This window comes from Ambystoma mexicanum, chromosome 5q (assembly GCF_040938575.1).
Source record: "Ambystoma mexicanum isolate Mex_15411 chromosome 5q, UKY_AmexF1_1, whole genome shotgun sequence".
Classification (NCBI taxonomy): domain Eukaryota; kingdom Metazoa; phylum Chordata; class Amphibia; order Caudata; family Ambystomatidae; genus Ambystoma; species Ambystoma mexicanum.
In genome coordinates this window covers 730,442,700-730,469,141 of record NC_090933.1, presented here as the reverse complement: position 1 = coordinate 730,469,141, position 26,442 = coordinate 730,442,700, and the positions used below count along the sequence as shown (strand labels likewise).

General features: G+C 46.3%; 1 protein-coding gene across 2 annotated transcripts in view; it reads right to left on the bottom strand.

The window, feature by feature from the left end:
• The window catches only part of LY96 (lymphocyte antigen 96), a 327,458-nt gene that overhangs the window by 285,922 nt on the left and 15,094 nt on the right, over positions 1–26,442 (bottom strand). For both annotated transcript variants that reach the window (XM_069621219.1, XM_069621218.1), the window contains exon 2: positions 3,095–3,184. In XM_069621219.1, coding sequence (XP_069477320.1) covers positions 3,095–3,184 — 90 coding nt within the window. The remainder of the gene's footprint in view (positions 1–3,094; positions 3,185–26,442) is intronic.

The following is a 26,442-nucleotide window of genomic DNA, read 5'->3' as shown; positions in this document are numbered from 1 at the left end:
TAACAGCAAACCATATATATTACGCGGCCGGCCGCCTTCTTGGATGTTGCTTAAGTGATGGCAGCAACGTCACATGCAACGTGCCTCTGATGTCACAGCCGTCACCAAAACAATAACACTATCAACCGAGAGTGTGACTGAAATCTTTCACAAAGCAGTTACAAGAGAAATACACCATAACATTGACAGTAAAGGTAAAAGAGCTACTAACTCTAGAAGGAACCTTAGCACTGAAGAAATCAAAGCTTTAGAGACATTATCTGAATTCCATCCAATAGTTATAAAGGAAGCGGACTAGGCGGGCAATACAGTCGTCCTCAGCAGGGAGGATTACATACTGATGGCCAACAAGCATCTTGAGACACCAGGATGTTATAAGAAGATAATAACTAATCCTACAAATTTAGTAATAAATGAGATGTTGGTATTAATAACCAATTGGCATAGGAAGGGTGTTTTGACTGTTGAAGACAAACTATTTCTCAATATATCAGAAGCCACAATGCTGACGATGTATTTTCTCCCCAAGATACACAAAACATTTGCAAACTTACCTGAAGTACAGCCTAGTGGGATAGGCTGGGCCACAGGGGGTCTCTCAGCCTATATATCTTGGTTAGTTTATGTTTTCTTAAGAAATAGGGATCAAAGAAGGTTAGAATAGGATTTGGGATAGAGGATCACATTTCTGTTTAGACACCTTGACATCCTGACAAGCACTTCTTTTGACTTTCTTTTGTACAGAGAATGGATTATTAACACCAGCTTAGGGACAGAGTAGGTCTTTTTTTTAAGAGAGTAATAAAAACTTGAGAGAATCATCCTTGTCCGTCTTGCGATTCTGACCTACCACAGTAATTGAAATATGCACCCTAAATTATACAAAGGTAATTTCCAAAGGCGCAGGGACCAGTGATGGTAGCCATCTTCTTGGTGTTTGCTGAGGTGAAAAATACAAGACAAACTGAGTAATAGATATGTTATTTACCACAATATCAAAACAACTGTTTTGAACAAGAAAAGAAGAGACATGTTGCACGCTCTCTGCTGCCATGGAAATCATTCCCACGATGACATGCTCCAAGATTCCTCCCACAGTCACCTTTCACCAAGGTGCACCACTGGCAGGACCTCTGCACAGTTACGGAGGATAAGATATATCAAATGCCTACTATCCCAGCCCCCTTACCACGGATGTCATTTGGGGGTTTCCAGGGGTAGCAGCTGCTACCCCTGGCTCCCTCTCTGCTACCACCAGACCTGTCCTTGCGGCCCACAGGCCACTGGACAACGAGGCAGTGCTAAAAGCAGATATCTGCGTTGCACCATAAAAAGGCAGTTGTAAATGCAGCTAAATGTGCCACAGCTTTCTTCAACTGGAATCTAGATCTTGTTAGCTGGAGAAATAACAGGGATGCAGGACAAACCATGAAATGGCCATCGCTAACAGGTTGGCAGTTCATCAGTGAAGAATGCTTGAATGGTTGGGTTCAGAGGAGGGTCTGTCTGTTCAGCTAATACCAAGTACTGTAGCAACAGGGAAGTTGTGGGGGCTATGTCTAGCTAGCTGTGAATGGGTAAGAGCAGCATGCAGTACTCAGTGACAACACAGAATGAACGCAAATCTCAACAGTGTTTCTCGTTGTCTGCTTTTCACATCCAGCGAGACACTAGGCCTGTGATGAGTGTGGCGTGCTCCAGTGGCTTCTGCCACCAATCGTGCCTGTGCACTGTGTGACCTGACCCAGATCTGCCAGACCTGCATCACAGACACACTGTAGATAGACGCAAGGTGAGCTAATTAATTTATATGACGTTGCCCTTTGCCTTTGAAGTAAACCATCTGTTGCTTCCTCAAAGAAAAAAATATATATTTGAAAGCATAGCTCAGGGGCAACACACTTGCTTTGGGAACAAGAGGATGCAGTGCAAGATAGGTTCAGTTCCTGTTCCAGTGCGTAGAAGCTGGAGGAGGCAGCCATTAAGCAACAAATAAAGGACCAAAGAAAGAAATAAAACGGCCTTTTCTATGGGTGATGTCATGGAGCTGCTGCCTCTATCTCCCATGTACCAAAAATAACTGCGGGTTTCTTACCAAATAAGGAAAGCAGAAAGATGATGGATTGAAGGTTTCAAAACATTCATAACTACTGGCACAGCTCTGGGCAACCCTCTAGACCATAGTTTTTTGGGCTGGACTTGTGTTGGTCAGTTGCTGTTTCCAGTCTGTGGCCAGGCACTTGGCAGGCACTGGATGTACGCATTCTGGGGTTATGCCTCTTCGAGATGCTCTATCTGTTAACAGTTTAGTCTGAATAATGTGCAATAATCCAAGTTGCTGTGTTGGACGTCTGCTTACATTCACAGTCGTTTGGTAATATGGACCTATACACACTGATATTAACGCTACATATGGTGATCCATTCTTATATGACCCCTATATCATATTACAGTGATATCGTAACCATATTTTTCTTAGTGTACTGAGGAACAATGCTATGTGATGCTACCTCCTGTTTTGTCAAGGGGTGAATGCTTGTGTGCCATCACTTCCTGTGATGTCACTTGTGGGTGGGGACAAATGGCATAACTTCCTGAGATGTCATCAGAGGTCAAGGGCTATGTGATGCCACTTCCGCTAACCCTGGCATTTTGGTGAAATGACGTGCCTGTCCCTTACTAGCCATGCTCAAATTCTACTTTCCACCTCATCTACGTATACCAACAGAGCCACACTCTGCAAATGAACACCCCACCTCCAACCTAGAACTCTACATCTCTACCACCAGCCTGTAGGGCGCAGTCCTAGCCAATTCATGCTCACAGCGTGGGCACACAAGGCTCCTCCCTGAATATAGATACCTCAAGTGCTAGTGACACAATCCTCCTAAAAACACACCTGCAAACCAAACCCTGGTACTTTTCATCTGCCCGCATCAACACAACAGGAAAGCTATCTTGCTTTTTGCCATTGTCCCAACTAACCAAACCCAACCTGCCTCTTTTTCTTACTACATAGCGCCAAGAGACCCTGTTAATAGAAGTGGAGCATGGTCAAACATCTTTTCAAATAATTTAAAGGAAATACACTTACTTGGAATCCATGAAATGATGCCATTCAATCCAAATTTTGTATTGGCGTCACATGACTTCATAGTAATCCTTGGTGCGTACCTTGTATTGCCTAAAGGACAAATATTACGTTTAATATTGATTAACCTCTCGAGCAAGTACCATGTAAGTGCCTAACTATATTAGCCTTCGCTCTGAAATGATGCATGAACCTTTTCATTGGCTAAGGCAATGCTTTTTACATTTCCTTCTTAGTAACATGCATCGTATGTATTAACTTTTAAGGATTCTTGTTGCACGTGTGCCACTAGGGTTTGACTATAAATGATTGTTTATTAACTGTAGAACATCTAATCTTATTTTTTTTTTAAACTGAACAGCAAGTGTAGCTCATATTTAAAGTTAGTCATATGGGAAAAGTACCTGGTAATAATTATGTTAGGTAATATTTTAATGGGAAATTGAATGAACTCCACAATAGATGCATTTGCAGGAAAATGCCTTTCTGCACTCCCTGAAAGATGTCTTCAATTGGATTTTTGTTAGACAATTGTATTACTTGCGCATTATTCAAGGAACACAGAGCTCAGAATCATTTTAGTGGGTCAGCATGTGCCCCTTAATTGAAATTAGAATGGCATGAACCCTTCCTCATCAGATATGACAGCTAAACATTCTACCTCCAACAGAATTGTAGTCTTTAGCCAATAGTCTCAATCTCGCTAGACCATTCACTTCTACCCCCCTCTAGCGGCCAACATTATCATCTCTCACCACCTGCACCACACACAGAGAGCAGCAACTTGACTTCAAACAAACCATATCAACAGAGCAAAGCGACTCTGGAAAATTGCTGCCTGTAAATTCTGGGCCAACATAAAATTTAATTGGAGCTCTATTGACTCCTTCTTTTATAATACCCAAGCACATAGTGATGGTTTATTTAACAGTTCTTGGTTCAGGGATCTGGAGCATTTGGTGGTAAGACAAATAAGATATTAATTTACCCTGTACTTGGATCTCAGATATACCCTTATTTTTTTAGTAGCATGAATGGCAAAACGTGTATCCTTGATCACTGTGCTTCCTTGAATAGACTGGCCGAGAAGTGTAAACATGCAGTGTATACACATCAGGGGCTGTTTGGGGATTCCCAGAGAAAATATTTAATTATGTTTCACTTCCCGGCACTCATACATTTTATCCTTTGTCTACGTTTTGACCACCTTCCTGTATTAGCAAATACTGAGTCCTGGCGAGGAATTAGAAGAGAGGAGCGCACAAGTGGAAACAGCTGGGCATGTGCTGACTGATTGCTCTTCCCTCCATGACCTCTATCTAAGGGGATGTATGTACTAGATTTGGTTACTATAGCTCTGAACAGTTCTGGAGTGCCCTGTTTTCGGCAGAATCATATGTTATCACAGCCACAGCATTCCATGGTTGGCTCAAAGTAGATTCTGTGCACTCATTCTTCTCCAAATAGACTAGTGCCTCTGATGATTGTTACTAACAATTAAATGGTGTTTAGTTATGTGATTTAACTGTAAGTATTGTATATTACAATGTATTGTGTGATTTTACTGTGATTTATTTTTTGTTGTCTTTTATGATTTTGTACTATTTTCTACGATTTGTGCGAAAGGACGCCAAGTGCCTCCTAAATGCACCTTAACAAATACAAATAAAAAATATATATATATTTGGAGAGTACGATTAAGTTGCCACCAACGGTCCAGAGTCAGGTTGGGGGACCCAAGAATCAAGACTCTGATTGATAGCATTAAGAAACACTGTATGTTGTTTTACGTCTGTCCTTCTGTTGTCATACATATCAATCATTGAGGTTAACATCATATTTAATACGGGTAAGGAAGCAGGATTGAGATTGGTAATTTCTCCATGGTCCCCACCACTGCTCTCGCAGGTTGAGCGACAAATGAAGGGGAGGGCAAGAAGGACAAGTCAATCGAGGAGACTGAGGATTGATGTGCAAAGATTCTAGGTGAAAGGTAAAGGAATCCTAGGCATACGGCATGTTTCAAGGTCTTTGGTTCAATATGTCCCTCCTCTGCCTCAGTATCGTCTTGCCCCTCTGTTGATTCACTGATAGTCACACTTCCATTTGTGGCTATAGTTCGGGTAGTATGCACTGGCAAATTCGGATGGACCAGTTCCCCCAGAAGTCAATACATGATCTGTGCCACTTTAGTTTTTGCTACTAAAGAAATTCGGGATTTATTCCGGCATTTAGTAGCTATTTTTGCCGATGCACTAGCACAGGGATCCCCAACCTTTTGTGGGCAATGAGCAATATATGCTTATCGAATGAAATGAAGAGCAACAGCTGAACCTCAAAGGAACATATTGTCTTTCAGGTGGTGGCAAAATGATATGCAACCCAAATTATAATGGTAGAAAATTGAATTTTACAAATAGAACATGTTAATAAGCAGTAAATGAAGAGTAAATTAAGGTGAAAATCTAGGCAAAGCAAATTTGTAATCGTTTTGAATACATATGAGATGAAGTTGATGTAAATGGTAAACGGGGAGTTTGAATATCACACAAGTCCATTAACACCCATCAAAACATATACGGCCTGATTTACAAAGTGTTTTCCAATGGGATAGCAGCACTGTAAAACGGTTTTGTAAATCAGGTCCATAGGATTGAAAGTGCACTTAAGTGAGGCATTATTGTCCAAGGAATCTTTGGGAAACAGTCGCAAATTATGTATTTGTAAGCACATTGGGCGAGTTATATTGGTCACATAGTGGAGAATTCAAAGACCATTGTACAGAGTGGCTTGTTAGTTCTATCTTTGATATTTGGCAGAATGTATTGGCATTTTAATTAGAGATTGTTAACAAAAGGTTCAGTTGCAGATGCAGTTTCTTCAATCATGGACAATTTGGTAAGCATCTTGATTATTTGAACATTATTCAAATGTCAGATGGGCAAAGTATCAAATGCACTGCAATGTGTTATGTCAGCTGGTGAATTTTAAATTGGAGGGGTGTACATGTTTGCCTCAAATGTATGAGCAACCGGGCGAGGGAGCCCAAACCAAACAAGCAAGATGGGGGTGGGAGGCTTTCCCCTCCACAAAAAGTTTAAAATAAAAGGGATAAAATTGTGCATTTTACAGTACACCTTCCAGTGTAAAATTGGGTAAAATGCCACACAATTTGCAATTGGTTCTGTATGGTAGCACATTAAAGAATCAATAGATGCAAGTCACCAACAGTGTACAGGAGCATTTTCCAATGCAGTATGCCTTTGCCCACAATATATGCCAGTATAAAAACAATTGTCATGCTGGCAGTAACCATACATGTCCATGCATGCTACATCAAGTCCTGGCCAAGTCTGCACTGTCACCCGCAGACTGTGGTTTGACCTGGGAACTGCGTGCAGTGGTTCCTGCCTCCTACTTCGGAGTGCTGTCTGTCTCCCTCAAGCAGCGCGAAGAACTGTGCTGCCAATAATTTCACCATGTGGCCCAGCTTCTGTGGACTTCCTGGACAATCTGCCCCGTTGCTGTTGATCCCCCCCCGTTGCCCCCACACTCCCCCCTCCACTGACCCCCCCACCATCCCCGGAAGCTAAAACATCGAGCCTGGGGAAAAGCCGCAGGTGAAGTTCTGGCCTAGTCTGTGCTATCAGCCGCTTGTCCAGAGCTCGTAGCAGCTTTCTGTTGCTCAGCATTTCCTGCTCGTTTTGTTATCCTCTATTCTACTTCCTTACTCTTACTGCCAGCCTGCATTGCCTGACCACCTGGACTTACATCTCTGCATGCACACTTCCAGTGCTGCTGACTGGAAACCTTGCCATCATACTATTACTAGCGTAACCAAACTCCTCCTTTTGCATTTTCTCCCATTTTTCTTTTGTTTCTTGTTTCACTATGCCATCTTTTTCCTCCTGCACCCTTACCAACAATTCAACGTCTCGTAATCCTGCTAATGTTATTTATCCCTCTCTGACTGATCTCTCTCGTACGTTTAATATTGATTTATGGAAGCTCATTCTGTTTGTGATCTTTTTTCTTGTCTTCTTCATTTTCTCTGTCTCACTGAAACTTGGCTGACTTCCTTCAATATTGTAACACCTGCTTTGCTTTCTTCTTACCAGTCGTTTTTCTCCCACACCCCACACCCTTCTGGGCACGGTGGTGGTAGTGGTATTTTATCATCTATTCCTCCTATTTCATACCGTTCACAGATGGATGTTCTTCTTATGTTTTCATTTGAAAATCACTATTGCTATTTTTCTAGTCCTTCTCTTCATTTTGATATTTATCGCCCACCTGGTCTTATTTCTTCATTCTGTGATAATCTTGATAGTGTTCTCTCTGCTCTTCTGCTCCCTTCTTTCTTTTGGGATATTTGAATCTCCATCTCTCGTCTAGTCATGCCTCTGTTCTGCTTTTTTATTTTCTTCACTCTTATTCTCTATCACAAATTACTACACCTCCCTCTCACATTTCAGAGTCTCTCTTGATCTTATGTTTTCCTCTATTCCTGCTTCTACCTCAGTCACTGCTCTTCCTATTTATTCATCAGATAATTTTCTTCTTTCCTTTTCATTGTCTCTCCCGTCTCCTCTTCCCTTGTCCCCATCTTCTACTACTTTCTGTCATCGTGATCTTAGATACTTTGATCTTGGCTCTTTCACTTCTGCTATTACTTTAACTCTTCCTTCTAGTTCAAACTTTTCTTCTCTTTCTGCTGACTCTGCCTCTTCTCTTCTGTCTGACAATTGATCTGCCTCCTTAGCTCTTCTCTACTCTTTGGTTGCATTTACTCCATCTCTCAGGCCTTCTCAGCCTTGGATGTCACCTTCTCTTCCAACTGCTTCTTGTTCCCTTCGTCAGGTTGAACAGCATTGGTGTAATTCTGGCTCAGTATCTGATTCATTTTCTTTATCTGCACTTCATTCTACTGATGATTCTCTTTTGCTCTCTGCTAAGCAACAGTATTTTCAGTATTAACATGTTAACATGTTCTATTTGTAAAATTCAATTTGGTACCATTATAATTTGGGTTGCATATCATGTTGCCAATGATAATATGTTCCGTTGGTTCGGCTGGGGCTCACCATTTCATAATCAAATGTTGCTCATTGCCCATAAAAGGTTGGGGATTCTTGGTCTACGTTTTAATTTCCTTTGTATTGTTTTCAAGTGTCTTTTTGGTCTTGCGCCTCCATATCTGTCTTCCTTAATTTCCTTTTACATTCCTGGTCGTCCTCTTCTTACTGAATCCCTCTTTCTTCTTGCTGTCCCTCTGGCTTCTTGGGGCTCTTCTTAGTTCCGTTCCTTTGCCCTTTTGTCCACTAAGAATTGGAATTCTCTTCCTCTTTCTTTGCGTTCTATATCATGTTTTTCACTTTTCAAGACTCAACTTAAAACCTATCTTTCGATTTAGTAATCTGTTGTTTCCCTTTTGTTTTGATTTGCTTATGTGATTGCACCATTGTTTTTTTTGTACAGCGCTTAGGTGTCAAGAGCTATAGAAATGCAATAGAAATACAAAATAAAAATACAAATATGCTTGTATTACCATATAAGAATTTGCAGGCAGTAAAACATGACATGACACAAAAATAAAGCATATCCTCAGGGCCTCATCACGACTTGGGCGGTAACCCTTAAATCCGGCAGTACCGCTATTACCGCCGGATTTAAGGGTCTGCCGAATTAGGGCTTTGGCGGATTTCGCCCCAGCTCTGAGCTAGGGGGAAATCCGCCGAAATTGTGCGCTATTACCGCCGGCAGTATTAGCGCGAAGATTCCCCATTGAGCCCAATGGGGAATGGGGCATTCCCGAATGGGCTCAGTGGGGAATGGGGACTTACATTACCGCCGAACTCGTGATCCGGCGCTATTAGCGCCGGGGAGTTCAGCGGTAGGGCTAATACCGCCCGCGCTAATAGCGTTACCGTTACCGCCCAAGTCGTGATGAGGCCCTGACTGTACTAATATAGGCCAGTCTAGCCACATATTCACATTTATGCTGCTTTTACCATTGATGCCCAGTATAAAAATGCCATGCCACACTGAAAAAGTATATGCAGATTGGCACCTCCAATGTAGGTCAAGCCACAAAGTAACTTGTGTTTGCTTTGCTCTTGATACATAGTGAACAATGCCATTCAACAATAGGAACAAATAACCAGACTGATATCACCAATGAAGGGCAGCCTGGACAATTAACAGTTATCATATTTCCTTTACCCTTAATGCCCAGTAAAAAATGCCTTACCACAGTAAGAAAGTACAAGCAGACCGACACCAAAGTAAGCCAGTCAAGCCACATAATAACACTTTATGTTTGCTTTATCCTTGATGTGGCAACCCCCGTCCACAGTGACACTGGCAATGACAATGGAGCATGTTTATTTTTATAAATATACGTGATTTCAGCAAACACAAATCTTGCCTGTACAAGCAAATAATTTGAAGAGGGGAAGTTTCCTGTGCATGCCACCTATTTATTTATTTATTTATTTAGATTAAAGTGCAGACTTAGCTTGAGAGTAGCGAAGCGCTGAACAGAGTATGAGTAGTCAGTGTTTGGGCTGGCATCTTTTATCAGTATCACAGTACTTTGAGTTGAAGTCTGTGCGTCGGTGTGCGTCCATTGGGATTAGTCTATGTCAGGTGTGATTCAAAAAGCCATGTTTTGAGAGATTTGCAAAATCAGAGAATTGCGCAGTGTCGGATTGTTAATCAGGGCTATGCAGCCCGCCCACATCGTTGTGTGGGCAGACCGCCGTTGCGGTCTCAGTTCCCGGGGAGGGAAGTGACGTTGGGCTAGGGAGGGGGCGGGACAGGAAAAGGCAGTTCTTGTGTGTATGGGGAATAAAGCAGTCGCACGAATCCCCGGCTCCCGTGTGACTTATTACGCGGTTCGGGGACCCGCGTAAAACCCCACAACTGGCGACGAGGGGTACGCATACCCACTCGTGCTTCGGAGACCCGCAGGAGAGCGGGTGAGGCGCATCGGCGCAACGCCACAGGAGTACCGCGGAGGTCCGCAGTCGAGCGGCGTGGCGCGTCGGCGCACCTCCCATTACCAGCTGAGAGGCCGCAGTCACGGGCGGCCGCAGCATTAGGAGGCGCGAGGGAGCGGGTGTGGAGGCGCCTGCAAAAGCATGCGCAGGCCCGGAGGCAAGTTGCCAGGGTCCCGCCCCCCCTCCCCCACTTCAACACGCGATCGGCGGGAGGCCCTGAGGTGGGCCCCAAGAAAAAAAAATAATAATAAATAAAAGTAATACAACATAATATCCTCAAGGCCAGCACACGCTCCAGCCACGCCAGAGCCGGCAAAGAGGCTGCGCATCGCCACACGGCACCGCCGGCACGCACCAGCCCGTGAGGGTCACAAGGGCAAGCTAGAGCCAGAAAAGAGGCGGCACATTGCCACACGCCGCTACCGTCACAGCGACCATGTCAGGCCCAGCAAGCCCCGTAGCCTCCTCGTCAGATGGTTCGGGAGCAGCGAACGATGGAAATCAACAGGCACCGACTTCAGGTACGGCTGCCCATAACCTACCACTACCGGGCCCATTTGATGTGAGAGACACTTCTAACCTAGGACCCAGATGGGTCATATGGCTCAGGGATTTCAAATTCTACACGGGGGCAATAGGGCTGATAGACAACGCAATGCTGAAAAGCACCCTCTTCATGACAGTAGGCCCCGCTGTCAGGGACATCGCAGGCGAACTGATGAACGTAGACACCGTCACCTATGCGGAACTACATGGAAAGCTATCAGAATACTTCACGCCCCATACAAACGTTGACTACGAGCGCCACGTCTTTCACACCACGCGACAGGAGAAAAGGGAATCCCTCGACAATTTCGTGATGCGCCTACGCATCAAGCTAAAGTACTGTGAGTTCCATAAGTACTCTAATGACGAGGCGTTAAGATCTCAAGTTATAGCAGGCTGCATCTCACAGCCATTCAGGAAACAGCTTCTCCAGAAACAAAGGTCCCTGGAGGAAATCCTTGCACTTGCCAGGATGGAAGCAGCAGTGGAGTCGCAGCTCGACAGTCTAGGCAAAGTCACCATCCAACACCCGCCACCGACCGCTGAGACCATCAATAAACTATACACGGCCCCCTCACAGAGTGGGAAAGGAACGGACGCCACGTGCTACAGATGCGGATTCGAGTATCCGCACGCGGGAGACTGCCCGGCACTTGGACAAAAGTGCGCCGCATGTGGCGGAATGGACCACTACAGAGCCGTATGCAAAAATACACCGGGGCAGGGACCCAGCAAAACGAGACATCTAGAGAGAAGGAGAAGCTCGCGACACAGCCCACCAGCAGGCAGAGGTGAGGAAGACCAGCCGGGACCCAGGAGAGAAGAAAAACCACGAAGGAGCGCCTAAAAGTGGTGGCACTCAACTCAGCTACACCCCCAACGAACACGACGGAACTTCGCTCTTTCTTAGGACTGGCCAGCTACTGCTCCAGATACCTAAAGGACTACGCAACCATCAGTAACCCGCTGCGCCTCCTAACGCGCAAGGATCAACCATACACTTGGTCCACGGACTGTCAAAAGGCATTCGAGGCGATCCGTGATGCCATCTCCAAAGCAGAGGACATGGCGTACTACGACGCCAAAAGGCACACCGAAGTGATAGTGGACGCCAGCCCCGTGGGTCTGGGCGCCATACTAACGCAAGTTGACCCGCTGGAACCGACAAACATATTCGTGGTCGCATACGCCAGCAGGAGCTTAACCCCGACAGAACAAGCCTACTCCCAAGCGGAAAAGGAGAGCCTAGCAGTGGTATGGGCATGCAAGTATTTTCATCTGTTCGTGTATGGCAAGGAGTTCACCATCGTCACCGACCACCAGGCACTGATCACAATATATGGAGACCCCAAATCACGGATGCCGCCCAGAATAGCCAGATGGGGCCTAAGACTGCAGGATTACAAATTCGTTATCAAGCACCGGCCGGGAAAAGAAGACAATCCCGCGGACTATCTATCACGTCACCCGACCGGCCCGGCCACACCACACCCATCCATCGCTGACGAATATCTCAATTACGTAGTGCATCACCTACAACCACTACCAGTCAGTTGGGCAGACATCATTGCACACTCGGAACAAGATCCGGCTCTACGCATCGCGCGACACTGCATACAAGCAGACAGAAGGGCGCACATGCGTCAACAGGCGCAGCACGAGTCGGAAGAGGTCCGAGCAGACGTCAAACTAATAGACCATGTTCGGGACGAACTTTCCATCGTCGACGATCAAGTAATACTCAAAGGGTGCAAGGTGCTCCTCCCGAAATCGCTGCGCACCAGAACGATCCAAGTAGCACACGAAAGCCACCGGGGAGTGGTGGCCACCAAGAGACTACTGAGGGAAAAAGTGTGGTTCCCCAAACTGGACTCGATGGTTGAGGAAATCATAGGTCAATGCACAACGTGCGCACAGGTAGCACCACCTCCGCACCCAAACCCACTCCACATGTCGCCACTACCGAAAAAGGTATGGGAAGAACTGGCGGTGGACTTCTTTGGACCCCTAAGAAATGGCACTTATGTGCTAGTGCTAATAGATGAACACTCACGATTCCCGGACGCACAGATCGTAGATAGCACAGCAGCAACAAGCGTCATTCCGGCACTAGACCGCATGCTGTCCACATATGGAATACCCAGGATCATCAAATCTGATAACGGAGCGCCATTCATGAGCACAGACTTCGAAAACTTCGCGAAGTATATGGGCTTCCACCATAGGAAGATAACCCCGCGATGGCCTCAGGCCAATGGAATGGTTGAGAGGTTCATGGCCAACATCAAGAGAACTCTGCAAATAGCGACCATCCTCCACAAACCTTTTGAACAAGCACTGTATCAGTTTCTCAGGGACTATCGCCACACTCCCCACAGCACAACGGGCGTCTGCCCCGCTGACCTGATGTTCCGCAGGCCAGTACAGACACGACTGCCAGAAGATGCCCGCGCAGCCGAAGCCACGCCCCTGGAAACAGAGGCCAGAAACAAGGATGACACCGCCAAAGCCAAAATGAAGGACACGGCGGATCACAAAAGAAAAGCACAGGAGTCGAACGTGGAACTGGGAGACCAAGTGTGGCTACGGCAACCGAAACAGCGCAAGGAGGACGCCACGTTCGCACCGGAGCCGCTGACGGTCACGCAAAAGAAAGGTACAATGATCACGGCCCAGAGGACTGACCAGTCCTCCGTTACAAGAAACATATCGTATTTCAAACCCAAGAGGTGCTACACAGATAATACCTCAGATCTAGAAGCTGACAGCGAAGATGACATCGCCCTTGACAGGTATTACGTGGAGGAGAGCGAGTCCTCAGAAGGTGAGGACAGGTCACCACCCCAGGGTCAGGATGAGCACACACCGGGCAGCAGAGGTCGCCCTCAGAGAAGTCGCTTCAAGCCCCACAGACTCATAGAAGAAATGGAGTAAGGTACAAAGAGACATGCGGTTGTTTAAAAAGGGGGGAGATGTCGGATTGTTAATCAGGGCTATGCAGCCCGCCCACATCGTTGTGTGGGCAGACCGCCGTTGCGGTCTCAGTTCCCGGGGAGGGAAGTGACGTTGGGCTAGGGAGGGGGCGGGACAGGAAAAGGCAGTTCTTGTGTGTATGGGGAATAAAGCAGTCGCACGAATCCCCGGCTCCCGTGTGACTTATTACGCGGTTCGGGGACCCGCGTAAAACCCCACACGCAGGCATTCCGAGCCGATACTGGAATCGAGTTCCAGAGGGTGGGTGCTTGACAAGAGAAGATTGTTTTCAGGTCCTCTCTCTGTGGACAAGTTGTGATTCAAGCCGGTTGTTCGGTTTTGCTGCGGTAGGAGCATGTGCCACTAGATGTATGCAGCTTAGCCGCCAGGTACGCTGGTCAATGATCCGCATGTTAACTATTAATAGGAACAGAATAAGACAATTGCTCCTCTGGACACAAACATGAACATATGAGGCACTTATTTTACCCAACTAGAGCACTTTATTCAGCAGCAGAAGGTTTGCTGACTGTACCAAATGCCAGATACATAAAATGGAGTGCCCTCTCGTTTTCAGTACAAGCACCAAACATGTGGCAGGATCTACCCACTCACATCTGCCATATCTCTAACCAGACTGTAATTGTAATAGCAAAACACTTTCTTTGAAAATGTATCTAGTTTGAGGGGTTTTTACTGTGCCTAGATGCCTTTACAAAGTGTACACTCCGCTGTATAAAAAACAATTATCAAACAACCACAAGATCTTACCATTGGATTATGAAATATTTCTAACACATGATGTGAATGGAGGGCAGTTGGGCATTCAGATCACTTATTTGTGCATTAGCTTCCTATTCACCCTAACAGGGTACAGAAAGGGAAGGTCCAGTTGGTTACAGTGCTTGCTGGACAAATTAAGTACCTGCTCAAGCCAGTGCTCCTGCTCCAAGTGGTTTAGCGATTGTGGAGTGTGGAGTGTTGCTAAGGTAGGCTGGTCTTGTAATTGCTGGTCCAAAGGACGGTTTTACTGATGATTACAGAAGCATTAACATAGTCATTCCCTGTGATTCGGATGGTTAGACAACGTTACAGAGGCAAACAGGAGAACTGGGTGTCTTGCTCAAGAGTGACAAGTTGGGATTAGAGTCAAGGCATCTATCTAGTTGAGGAGCAGGGGGTAACAGGCTGTGTAAGCAGAATGTGTGATTCCCGGGGTTAATGGACTTCTGGGGAACGTAGAGCCCCACCCTCGGCATTCATGCTTTGCAGGTTGTACATTTAATCACAATAGTGTGCAACATGGGTTAAGGAGAAGTTTTAATTAGTGGGTGGTTCTTTAACCTCCACTGCTTTTAATCCTGTCTGTTTACCTCTCAGCACTGCTTCCACTGCTAACTGCTGCTCACTGCACTCTCTGCACTCTGATTTGCGCTTCGCGCTGCCGCAGAGTTTTTAAAGAAACAGGTGTTGCACCTGAGGCGGTCCATTGAGAAACACGCACTCCCAATATCCAATTGCTGCCTCCACTGCTGTAAACTGCACCCTGAGCACTCTGCAACAAGCTCTGTGCTGCTGCAGAGTGTAAAGTAATGAGTTTTGCACCTGAAGCAGTCCAAGGAGAAACACATACTCGCAATGTCCAAAGGCTGCCTTCAATGCTACCAGGTGCACCCGAGCACTCTGTGGGCCTCATTACGACCCTGGCGTTGGACCATGGTGCTAGAAGCACCATGGTCCATGCCGGTAACTTATCGACTCCGCCATGGCGGAATGGGGAATTACCGCCCCATTCCGAGGTTGGCGGGGCGGTAATTCCCCATGCCACCATGGCCCTTCCCCATTCCCATTTTTGCCCCATAGGGCTCAATGGGAATGGGGAAGGCGCTAAGTACGGTGCCGCAAATTGCGGCACCGTAATTAGCACCAAGGTCCCTTTGCGGGTTGGTTTTTAACGCCTGCAAAAAGCAGGGTTAAAGTCTCCAACCCGCAAAGGGACCTCGTAATCAGGCGCTAACGGATTACCGGTAAGGGTACCCTTACCGGTACTGGTAATCCCTTAGCGCCAGGGTCGTAATGAGGCCCTGTGTATTTATATGCTGATTATGTTTCTGTATTGATGAATAAATATGCCTTCTGTGATTGAAAATGGGTTCAGTCTCGGTTTAGTATTACTAAGTTCTAATATACTTTTCCCTGCCCCCCCTCATATGACCCCCCTATGAAGAAACCCCTACCATGCCCAGAATCCTCCTGGTTTCTTTTATGTTCATATGGACAGTAAATCCTGGAGACCTGTAAGGCTGCCACTATACTTCCAGCTGTACACCACTGACGTGCTGGAGGGTCACAAAGATATTATAGTTGACTGGCTTCCCTCATTCCCTGCAGGTCTTGGACTGTGGCTGAAGCATCTCACCTCCCTTCATGCACAGCCTTGTGGGTATGGGGTGCCACTGTAAATACAGCTGGGTGGCATGTGGTTTCAAGTGAAATGCCCCCCTCTGCCTGTTCTGGTAGGACAGGAGAATTGAGTGCCAACATAATATTGACAAGATTGTGCACAGATTGGGAATTTGATATGTGGGTGTATTCCATTTATTGGGGATTATGTGCAGTCTATGTTTAGACTATGTGGGTGCAAATAAGATATCTTGTTGCTATTGCGAGTTTCAAGCAGTTACTGGTGATTTAGAAGAACAAGCGTGCTGAGAAGAGAAGTCATGTGGTGGAAACGTCCTCTTCGGATGCCTCTCCCGTTCCTCCTTTTTTGACAGGCAGAGAAAGAAGGGGAAGAACAGTTTTCCCTGTTTTGTGACAATACGAAGCATCTTTATGGGGGACATTGATGGAGGAATCAGGAGCTAAACAACACAAGAGGAGAAGGTGACACGCTAAAGGTAATCTATCACATTTCCTACTCTTCTACATCCCCAAGATCCTAGTGCATGTCTCCCAGTACATGGGATACATGCATCTGGATGTTCCCAGCCTTTCTAAAGAGCCCACCATCAGCCATTTCACAGAAGCTTTTAAGAACATGTTTCCACTGATTCTGGCATGCGCTAAAAGATTTTGAGAGAAACAATGGATCCCAACAAGATCTCACTTTCTAGATTTATTTCAAAGATCTTCACTCGAACGGGTGAGAAAATCACACTTCCCCACTCCATTCGCAGCAGAATACCTGGTTTCAAGCCTGGGACACCACCCATTGATCACCCCAGAGGAAGTGGTTGTAAGGGACCAGACCAGTAATACAGTGGATGTCACAACGAAAAGGAATTATGTGGGTGCTCAACTTTCCTTTTAAGGACAAACATCTATTGTTGGAGAGGATTTAGGCCTCCCACCTGAGTCCCTTTGGCCCCATGACTGCCCCCCGAAAGTCCCACCAACCTCGTTCGTTAACATCCGCCTGATGAAACAAGTGCCTTAGTGTCCACCTTCATCCCCCATTACACCCCACACCTCTGACTCTACCTCGGACTCTGCCCTCAGCAACCTCTACCTTTCCATCACCAACATTCTTGACATTCTTTCCCCAGTCACGAGGATCCGCTTGAAACCTGCCTCTACCTGGTACGACACCGAACTCGCGGCCCTGAAAACTAAGTGCAGGGCAGCAGAACGGAAGCTCAAAACCTCAGGCTCATCCTCTGACAAACTGGCCTGCCGCCTGCTCCAAAGGCAATACGGACTCTCCATATGTGACAAGAAAAGAGACCACATACAGGCACTGGTTTACGGTGCATCCGATAACACGGCTGAACTTTTCAAGATCTGCATGGAACTAGCCAACCCCTCCTCAGTGTCCTCCTCCCCTTCTCTCTCCCAGGACCTCTGCAATGCACTGGCCTCACACTTTCCTTCCAAAACACAGGACACCCTGATCTCCCTTGATACTCACCCTCATAACACACCCCACACCCCCTCACCTCCACCCCATCCCTCCTCCTTCCTCCTTCTCCTCCTTCACCCCGTCACACCTGAAGAAGTTATCAGAGTTGTCCGCTTCATGAAGGCCTCTTCTAAGCAGGTTTCTCCTGCTCATCCAGGAAAATCAAGGATAACATTGGCTCTCTTGCCCCTGCTCTTTCTGATTTCTGCAATCACTCTTTTGTCACAATCTTCCCCTCCTCCTTTAAGCACTCCTGTGTGCGCCCACTCCTGAAAAAAACCTTCATCAGATCCTACCTGCCCTGCCAACTACTGCCACTATTTCCATCACCCCCTTCCTGGGGAAAGTGCTGGAGAAGTTGGTTTTGCCCCAACTCAACTCACACACTGAACTTGTTGGTGGTCTCCACAACCATCAGTCTGGAATCTGAGCATCCAGAAGCACGGAAACTGCTCTTCTGAACATCTGTAAAGAACTGCTCACATCTCGGGACTCCAATTCCCCAGCTGTCCTTATTCTTCTCGATCTCTCATTCCATCCTCATTCAAAGGCTCCACAATACCCTTGGTATCTCTGAATTAGTCTGGGACTGGCTGACATCCTTCATTACTGACCGCTCTTCCCAAGTCATCCTGGGCACCTTCTCCTTTCCTACTTCCCTCTCCACCTGTGGTGTCCCCCAGGGTTCTATCCTCTCCCCCTAGCTCTTTACCATATACCTTTCTCTGCTTGCACACCTGATCTCTTCCTCCTCTTCCAACTTCCAGTGTTACTCAGATGACACACAGTTCTTTTTCAAACTTCTGCCGACCCTCTTACACCCTCCATCATCCCTGACTTCCTATCTGCCATCCAGTCCTGGTGCACCGTCAATGATCTTTGCCTCAAAGCCTGTAAAACTGAGATCCATCCCATCGGGACCCCTGCTCCCACCTTCTTCCCCTCCCTCTGGCCTTCCTCTTTGGGCTCTCCCCCTACGTCCTCTTCTGAAGCCAGAAACCTTGGAGTCATCTTCGACTTCCCTCTCTCCTTTCTCCCTCACACTCAGGACATTGCCAAGAAGTCCCACTTTCAGCTCTTCCTTCTCAAAGGAATTCTCCCTTTTCACACTTTCCCCCAGAGGCTCAGTGTGACCCAAGCCCTGGTTCTCTCTAGGCTTGACTATTGTAATAGCATCCTCCTGAATCTACCATCTTCCACTCTACGACCACTCCAGCTAATCCAGAATAGGGCAGCAAGATTTATCCTTGGCCTCAAGCCCAGGCACTGCATCTCTCATGCACTAATATGTCTTCACTGGCTCCTGGTTGCTGCACGGATTAAATTCAAATCCCTCTGCATCATCCACAGGGCAGTCTGGGCCCAGGGACCACGCTATCTTCAACTTTATCTTAGAACATACACTCCCTCTAGACCATTACGTTCCTCTGGCACCAACTCTCTGTGTATAAAGCATTTTGCTAAACAGAGGGTTGGTGGTTGTTCGCTTTCCTCAGCTTGCTCCCTCCTATGGAACAGCCTCCTCCTCCCTCTGTGCCTTGAGCAGGATCTTCTTAAATTCCGGAAGCTCCTTAAGACATTCCTCTTCACCTCGTCCTTCCCTTTTTTTCTCCTCTACTAATCCCAAAGTTGCTGCAATTGGTGTCCTGGGCCCTTATGCATCCTCGGGGCCCTCACCTCCCACACCCATTTGGCCCAGCTCCTGTCTATCCACTACACTTGCACTTACACCCTCCACCCTGGAGGCTCGCACTTACACCTCTCGAGGTTCCAGGCCGTGTAGCACTCAACATTCCTAGCGCTTTATCTGTCGCTCACCCATGAGCTCGGACTCCGCAGCCCTTAACCCCTCTGCCCTCTTCCTTACTACACTTGCACGAAAGGAATACTCACAAGGCATAGAAGGTTTGTCCTCTTCCTTTTCCCCCACTGCTCTTAAATATTGTGTTTTTAATGTAGTTCCCACTCCTGCTGTTCCCTCCACTGACCTGCGGGTGCTTTGAAACAGTATTTTCTTATTGTATAAGCGCCTAACAAGCAAACAATCAAATTAAAAAATAAATAAAAAAGAGAGCTGATTTCTAACCAGCCAAGTATAGAGCTTCCGCTTTCAGGAACAAGCCATGGTTTTCATCCTCCAGGGGTAGGATACATTAAAAAGTCTGCTTCCTCCCACAAGCATCACCAGGAAACTAGATCCCCGGCAAAGCAGCAGAGGGCCTGACTAGGCTTCTGTTACAGACAATGGTGCAGTTGTAGGCAAACTATGCTGGCAATACTCTCTGTGGGCTGGTTCAATTGCAGATATTTGGTTTCTAGGTACCATCAGAAAGGACTCACTTAAGCAGATGCATTTGGTAGGTGTGTTTCAACTGCCAAGAGATGAATCTACACTCAATGGCATTCAAGTTGTTGAGTATTGCTATTGGTCTGTACAGGATGAACCTTTTTGCTTCCCCATGTAACAATCACACTCCTCTCATTTGCAGGATGTTTCCACACCTGGTGGCTAATAGCCTTTTGTATCTTTTGGAGCTTCAGGAAAAGGTGGAAAGGGGTCTCTGGTACTCATTGGTTGGCGGCTGAATAACACCATCTCTCTTGCATACACTATTTCAGTGTTCCCCACTCACGAGGTCTGTGGGCTGGATCGAAAGGTGGTATGATGGCCTCTTGGGCAGAGGCAAGCTGTTTGTCCCTTTAAGAGATTTGCAGAGCAGCTACATGGGCTAACCCCCAGTACTTTGGTGCATCATTGTCAGCTCCACCTCCCAGAGCCGTCCTATCACTGTTTCGGTTGGGCTGTTCTTCAGGCTACTATTACTTCCATTCTGATTGGAATAAATGCGTCACAGGGTTTCACAGTGGGTGATGTGTCATCATTCTTCCATAGTTACCCATCTGCTATCTTTGGTATACTTCACAAGTAAGGCCTTTGATGTGGCAGAAGAATGCGTGGTTGAAGCAGACTACTTACCGATAATCGTCATTACTCGTAGCCCTGCTCTTCCGTCTCATAGTACTTACACCATCCTCACCCACCCTCGGGAGCAGCTCTTCCCAGATCCTTTGGTAGTCGCATGAAGATTCTGGGAAAGGTAGGGGGTTTAAACCCCAGATTGGGTGGTGGGTTGAAAAAAGCATTTTGGAGTGGATTTCTGGCTTCAAGGTGGACTGCCTTGACAGCAAGTACTGAGATAGAAAGGTTAGGGATAGGAATAATGAACATTAGCAGTAAGTACGATACTAACGCACTGCACTTCCAATGTAAAAGTAGGTCGATCAATTTAGTCTTAACGTCAAGAACAATGATTAGATGGAACTCAAGGTACCGGGGAGAAAAGATTGGTCCTGGCACATGGACCTAATATACATAATGCAACACATTTTTGGAAACTTTGTTGCATTACATGTAATTAACCAGACCATTACTAGCCTGATGGAAGTACCTGTGTTACCAGCTTACAAACAGGAAAGCCCGCCTCCAGCACTGAGCATGATTGGTCGCTGCCACATCCTATATCTGAGAATCTTGGCAAGTGTAGCCATACGAACGGAATTATTAGCGGCATAGCTTCCAGCAGAAATGCATACGGAAATAACACATTGTTTCTTTGAGGGATTTGTGTGATTAGTACAAAATGCACAAATCCCAAAACATAACGAATTTGGTTCGAAACGACTCCTTGCTTTAATGGGCACAAGGGGATGTTCCCCAAGACAGCCCCCTATGGACTTCCCCTTCACATCTCCTCCCTTCTATACTAAACCCAGCACTCTCACACTCCCCCTCCTCCTCCTTTTCTGGGGGTGAATTTCGTTTTTATACCGAAATGCATTTTTAGTTTCTCGGTTAACAAAACATGTTTTTAAATATAGAAAATACACAAAAACACGTGTTAGAATGGATTGATTAACAGGTTCCAAAAGTGCCTAAAACTAGGACAGAAGAGACCATTCACATGTCCGGATATAAAAGGGAAACATAATTCCCATGGCCCAGTGGGGCTTGGGCCACGCCTGCACCTGTGCAAGTGAACAGATTGCCACATACTCAGCATTATATTGATGTAGGAGACATGAACTCCAGCAATACCAGTGTCCAAACGTCAGTGCTTTAAGTGGGATTAGAAATTGAGGGGGGGGGCTCTCGTGTGTGGCCTAAGAACGTGTACGAGCCCCCCTCCCCCATCTAAGGGGTGGAGGCTGCTAAAAGAATCCGAGCTCGGGCACACTGGCATTATTACCTTTGATACACCCAGCCCCTCCTTTTAAACAAAAGAAGGGGCTGGGCGCACCAAAGGTGTGACACCAGTGTGCCCCAGCAGGCAGCCTTTTCATTCAAGGAGCCCTGTGGTGCAACATTTTAACCAAGGGCTCCTTGAATGAAAGTGCTGCCTGCTGCTGATGGCTCTGTACTCTAAAACAAGAGGAGGGCTGGACTGCCCAGCTTTCCTTTTGTTTCCGAGTAAATCGCCATCAGCCAGTGTGAGAAGGCCGGGTGATGGCTATTTACTCAGAAACAAAAGGAGGGCAGGCAGTCCCCCTCCTCCTGTTCAGAGTACAGAGCCCTACGGCAGCCCGCACTGTACGGTTGCACCTGCTGCTTGCAGGTGTCCGCACTTCGGTTTAGAAAAAAAGAAAAGTGTTGGAAGCGGCCTCTCTCGTTCCTCTTTCTGTGCCTGGAGGTGCGGCTTGACACTCTTGCCCGTCATTGAAGGTCCTTTCCTCGGAAAGCATTTGCGTCTGTTCGCAACCTATTGAGAGTGAGCAGAGGAGCAGAGGAGGTTGAAGGGCCGTTTTTGGCTACCATGGTGTCAGTGGCAAAAGAATTGTTCGCAGATTGAGACCAGACTCAGAACCAGATTGGTGAGTTTTCGGAGAGGCACGGCCCGGCCTGGCAAACTGCCATTACTGCTGTCGCTATTGCTTTTATCATACTTCACAGTGTTATAGCGCTAAACAGTGCTGTGTATTGTTTCTTTTCCGGGCTCTCACTTGGTTAAGCCGGTGAATTGATGAGTTAACACTACCTGGCTAGTGGCTTATGGTGTGTGCTGGTGGAGGCGGCGCAGGCGGGCCTGTAGCTGTGGCTGCAGACGCGATAGGTCTGCCATCTAGTATCTAGCATCTAATATCTAGCAGGGCCAGAAAGAACAGGATGGTGGCTATCGACCCCACAACCTAGGAAACAGTGGTTGGCGAACAAGAAGCCACCACATATGAGGCCCGAGATGTCCAAGAGCGGAGCTCTAAGGTGAGCAGGGCGCGTGATACGTTGGACGGAGAAAAGCTGAAGGTTGATTATGAACATGAACAGGATAGCGGAGTAGCGACTGAAGTCGAAATTGGAACAGACTTCGAAATCACTAGGATTACTGCAGCCCCTCCTGCTAGACCTAACATAGACCTGAAGCACCCTCGTCAGTTCTCTGATGAGAACTAGCCATGGCCACCATCCAAACACCAGCCACTGCCACCGGTGGAGGTGGCTGTGGCATTGTGTACAGAATCTCCCATAAATACTCTGTAAATGGGAAGGCACAAGTCTGCCCCGGAGACACCCAATGTCATCAACGGCACAAATGAGAGGGAGGCATTGGTGATGGGAGGAGAGACTGCCCCTATCAGTACGGAACTGTGGAGTTTTGAGGACATCAAAGCATCAGAGGTTAGGTCTAACCAAAGAGGACATTGTATGTTAGAGGCCAAATCGGTTTTGGAGGAAAGCACAGTAGAGTGCGCAATAACACACAGAAGTGTGACGACTGAAATGATACACACACCAGAAATGGAGACTATAAGTGAGGCAAGGGTTCTACAAACGAAATCCCAGATAGTGCCTCAGAAACAGTGGCAGTTCGGAAGAAAATCCAGTTGGACTTGTGTAACTGATTCACCTACCAATCCAGCTATATTCACGCCCCTAGGCACAGTTGCTCGGTCACGCACATACCAAACATGATGCAACAATTATGGAAGTAGCACTAACATGAAGACTCTTTCATCAAACACTAATATATGGAAGCCCGCCCATGGGTTTAACACCACTGGACCATAACACGGGGAACCCATTTTCCTACCAGATGTTTATCCATGAAAAAAGGAAGAATTCTATTAATCTAGCTAAACCCCGAAAGTTAGGAGATCCAGACGAAGTCTTTGATAGTGAGATTCCAGACCACCTGCTGCTGGAAACTTCGACAACTATTGAATTAGAACAAGATGCTAAGCAGGGAAGCAAGACCGGGGACTGGAGCATGAACAAAGACTCCAGTATTAAATTATCAGAATCAAAACACCTAAAGGCGGAATTAGGATTTCAGCCACCTATGACGAGCCAGCCGGATCAAAGAGTGCTGGGTATTTCCGACTCTATCAAACAGCTATCAGACCCTGAAACTGGGGGAATGATATATTAAAAATCGCCAGGGATATAAGACTCCAACAACAACATATTAACAAAGCAATCACCTCTAAAGCCACCCAGACGTCTGGCTACGCATCTGATAATTGGAATAATAATCCGCTGGGTGAATTCAGTAAAGCCGCTGAATTTCCAATAGTCTCTACCTTGCCGACGATAATGAACCCTTTCATGAAATTGATTGAACAAATGAGTGATCAGTTAAGATCAGACTACGGTCTTGGCTATGCTCCATACTAAATCCATCTTGCTGGAAGGCTTTGTGACAGGTATTCAAAATGACCTCGATACTAACATGTCTAAAGTAGCTAATCTGCTCCATTCGATTTTAGACCCAGTGATAAAATAAAAAGAGGCGTGCAGAATTCCGAGAACATTTGACGTGAGTGAATTAAAACAAGCCAACTCGAACTCCTCTAGATCTACAAAGTCAGTGGCTTTACAAACAAACTTTCAAGAATTAGCTATTATTAGTGAGACTTTAGAGGAAACAAAAAGTACCGGGGAGGAGGGATGCCTCGGGCCCAGACACAGTTGCGAAGTAATCAAGTCCCAACTCCCCCCCAACGATAGGGAAAAAGGTAGAACAGCTTTATGTGTTAATAAGGATACACAAGTTCAAATGAAAGTCATCACCACAAGGAGATCCGAGGGTGAGCTACAGGTAGATCTGGGTCTTCAGGAACCCTGAGTGCCTGTAATACAAAAATAACCAGTAAAAACTATTTGCAAGATATTTCTAGAAAATAAAATGCAGACTCATAGGGTAACTGACTCACCTGATCATAGGAAGGGTGGGGAAAATAGCTAAAAAAGACAACAAGCAAGTGACCCACAAACTTAACTAAAAAAACTCAAAACCAACCAAGATCGACAAATCAAAAATTGAATAGCATTAAGAACTTTATTAGGAACATAACTGTAACGAAGGTAAATTGCCATATGCCACTTCAGATAAAGATAAAAACCACGGAAGTAAAAACCGTGGATTCGGATCAAGATAAGGTTGGACCACCACCCCGATAAGGTCTCAAAACACAAGACAGGGGAAATGATGATATACAAACGGCGGATCTAATGAACTTGTCAACGTATTCCACCTACACAATCACAGAGTCCGGGGACAACGAGGACAACAACGATAGTGATGTTGAGGCAACGTGTGACCCGCTAACATCAGAATTCGAGGAGGATCATCATGAAGTAGAGACCGTGAAGTGGTCAAAAAAGCCTGTCGGCCCAAGAATACTAAAGAAAAGACAAAAAGACAGTGCAGCCACTGACAGGAGATCTGAGGGAACATCAATAATTGACTCCCCCAAATTCTCCCAAGCGGAAGAGGAGAGAGAGGCCGTGCACAGCCAACTAGAAGATCTGCCAACACTAAAAGTAGTCCAGGAACCCATGTTGGTCTCGACCAAACTGCCAGTTAATTACAACAGAGACAATCACTCAAGTAACTGCAATAAGGAACCCCTAAAAACCCCTAAAAAAAGAGGATAGAGTGAAATCTGCAAAGATGAAGGAACGGGATGATGGGCTATCCTCTAACCGACCGACCAATCAAGTGTTGGCTAATTGCAAGAAAATGAGTAGAGAAACCACAGAAAGAAGGAATGACGAATGACGAATATATAATGACGAATGACGAATATATAATATCTCAACTAAGGATCATCAAATGTAAAGACCAGGCAAAGCCCAATAAGAACCAAGACAAAAGCACAGGGAGAGGAAATTACGATCGGAGGCACAACAGTGGAACGGGGGAACAACACAATCAGACCCTGCTTCTTATGCTGGAGAGAGTAGTCGATTCGGAAGATGGTCTGATTATCAACAGGGTGAATGTAATTAGATTATTCCACCACATACCGGCCCTCAGACTACTGACAACAGATTACCTAGCCATTGTAGAATTTTCGGATGATGAAAGAACGGACATGGTGATCTTACATCTGTCAAGCCGACTGATTTTACACATCTGATACTGGATGAAGCTAGACATCTGAGACCAATGGGATTTGACATCAGGAGTTTGACAAAAGACAAGTGCAAGGGAAGGGGTTAAATCCCTGACAGGATTACATATCGACCCAAGCAGAAGAAAGGTCATGAATTCTGACCAGACTCATCTAGGAACAAAGAAAGATGGCCCACAACACGGCAAAGTGACTCTAACAACTAAGGCGAGCACTGTAAACACAAGTGGTGACATATCAGATGACCACTGGAAATGGCTGGTCGGATTATTAGCAACAAAACTCGACCAGCCTTAGACTGATGTAAAGAGAGAGAACGCCCCGTTACTATTAGCTTCCTAGAATACACAGGGGTTGTCTCACCTTCTGCTACATGACGGCTACTCATTTAGGAAGCACAATATCATCTGTCTCCAGGAGACCTGGCTGATGAGTCCGCCTATTATGGAAGGCTATCATGTCCTCCTAAACCCAGCCTTTAAAGGTATAAAAGGAAGACCGGTGGTGGGACTATTAACCAC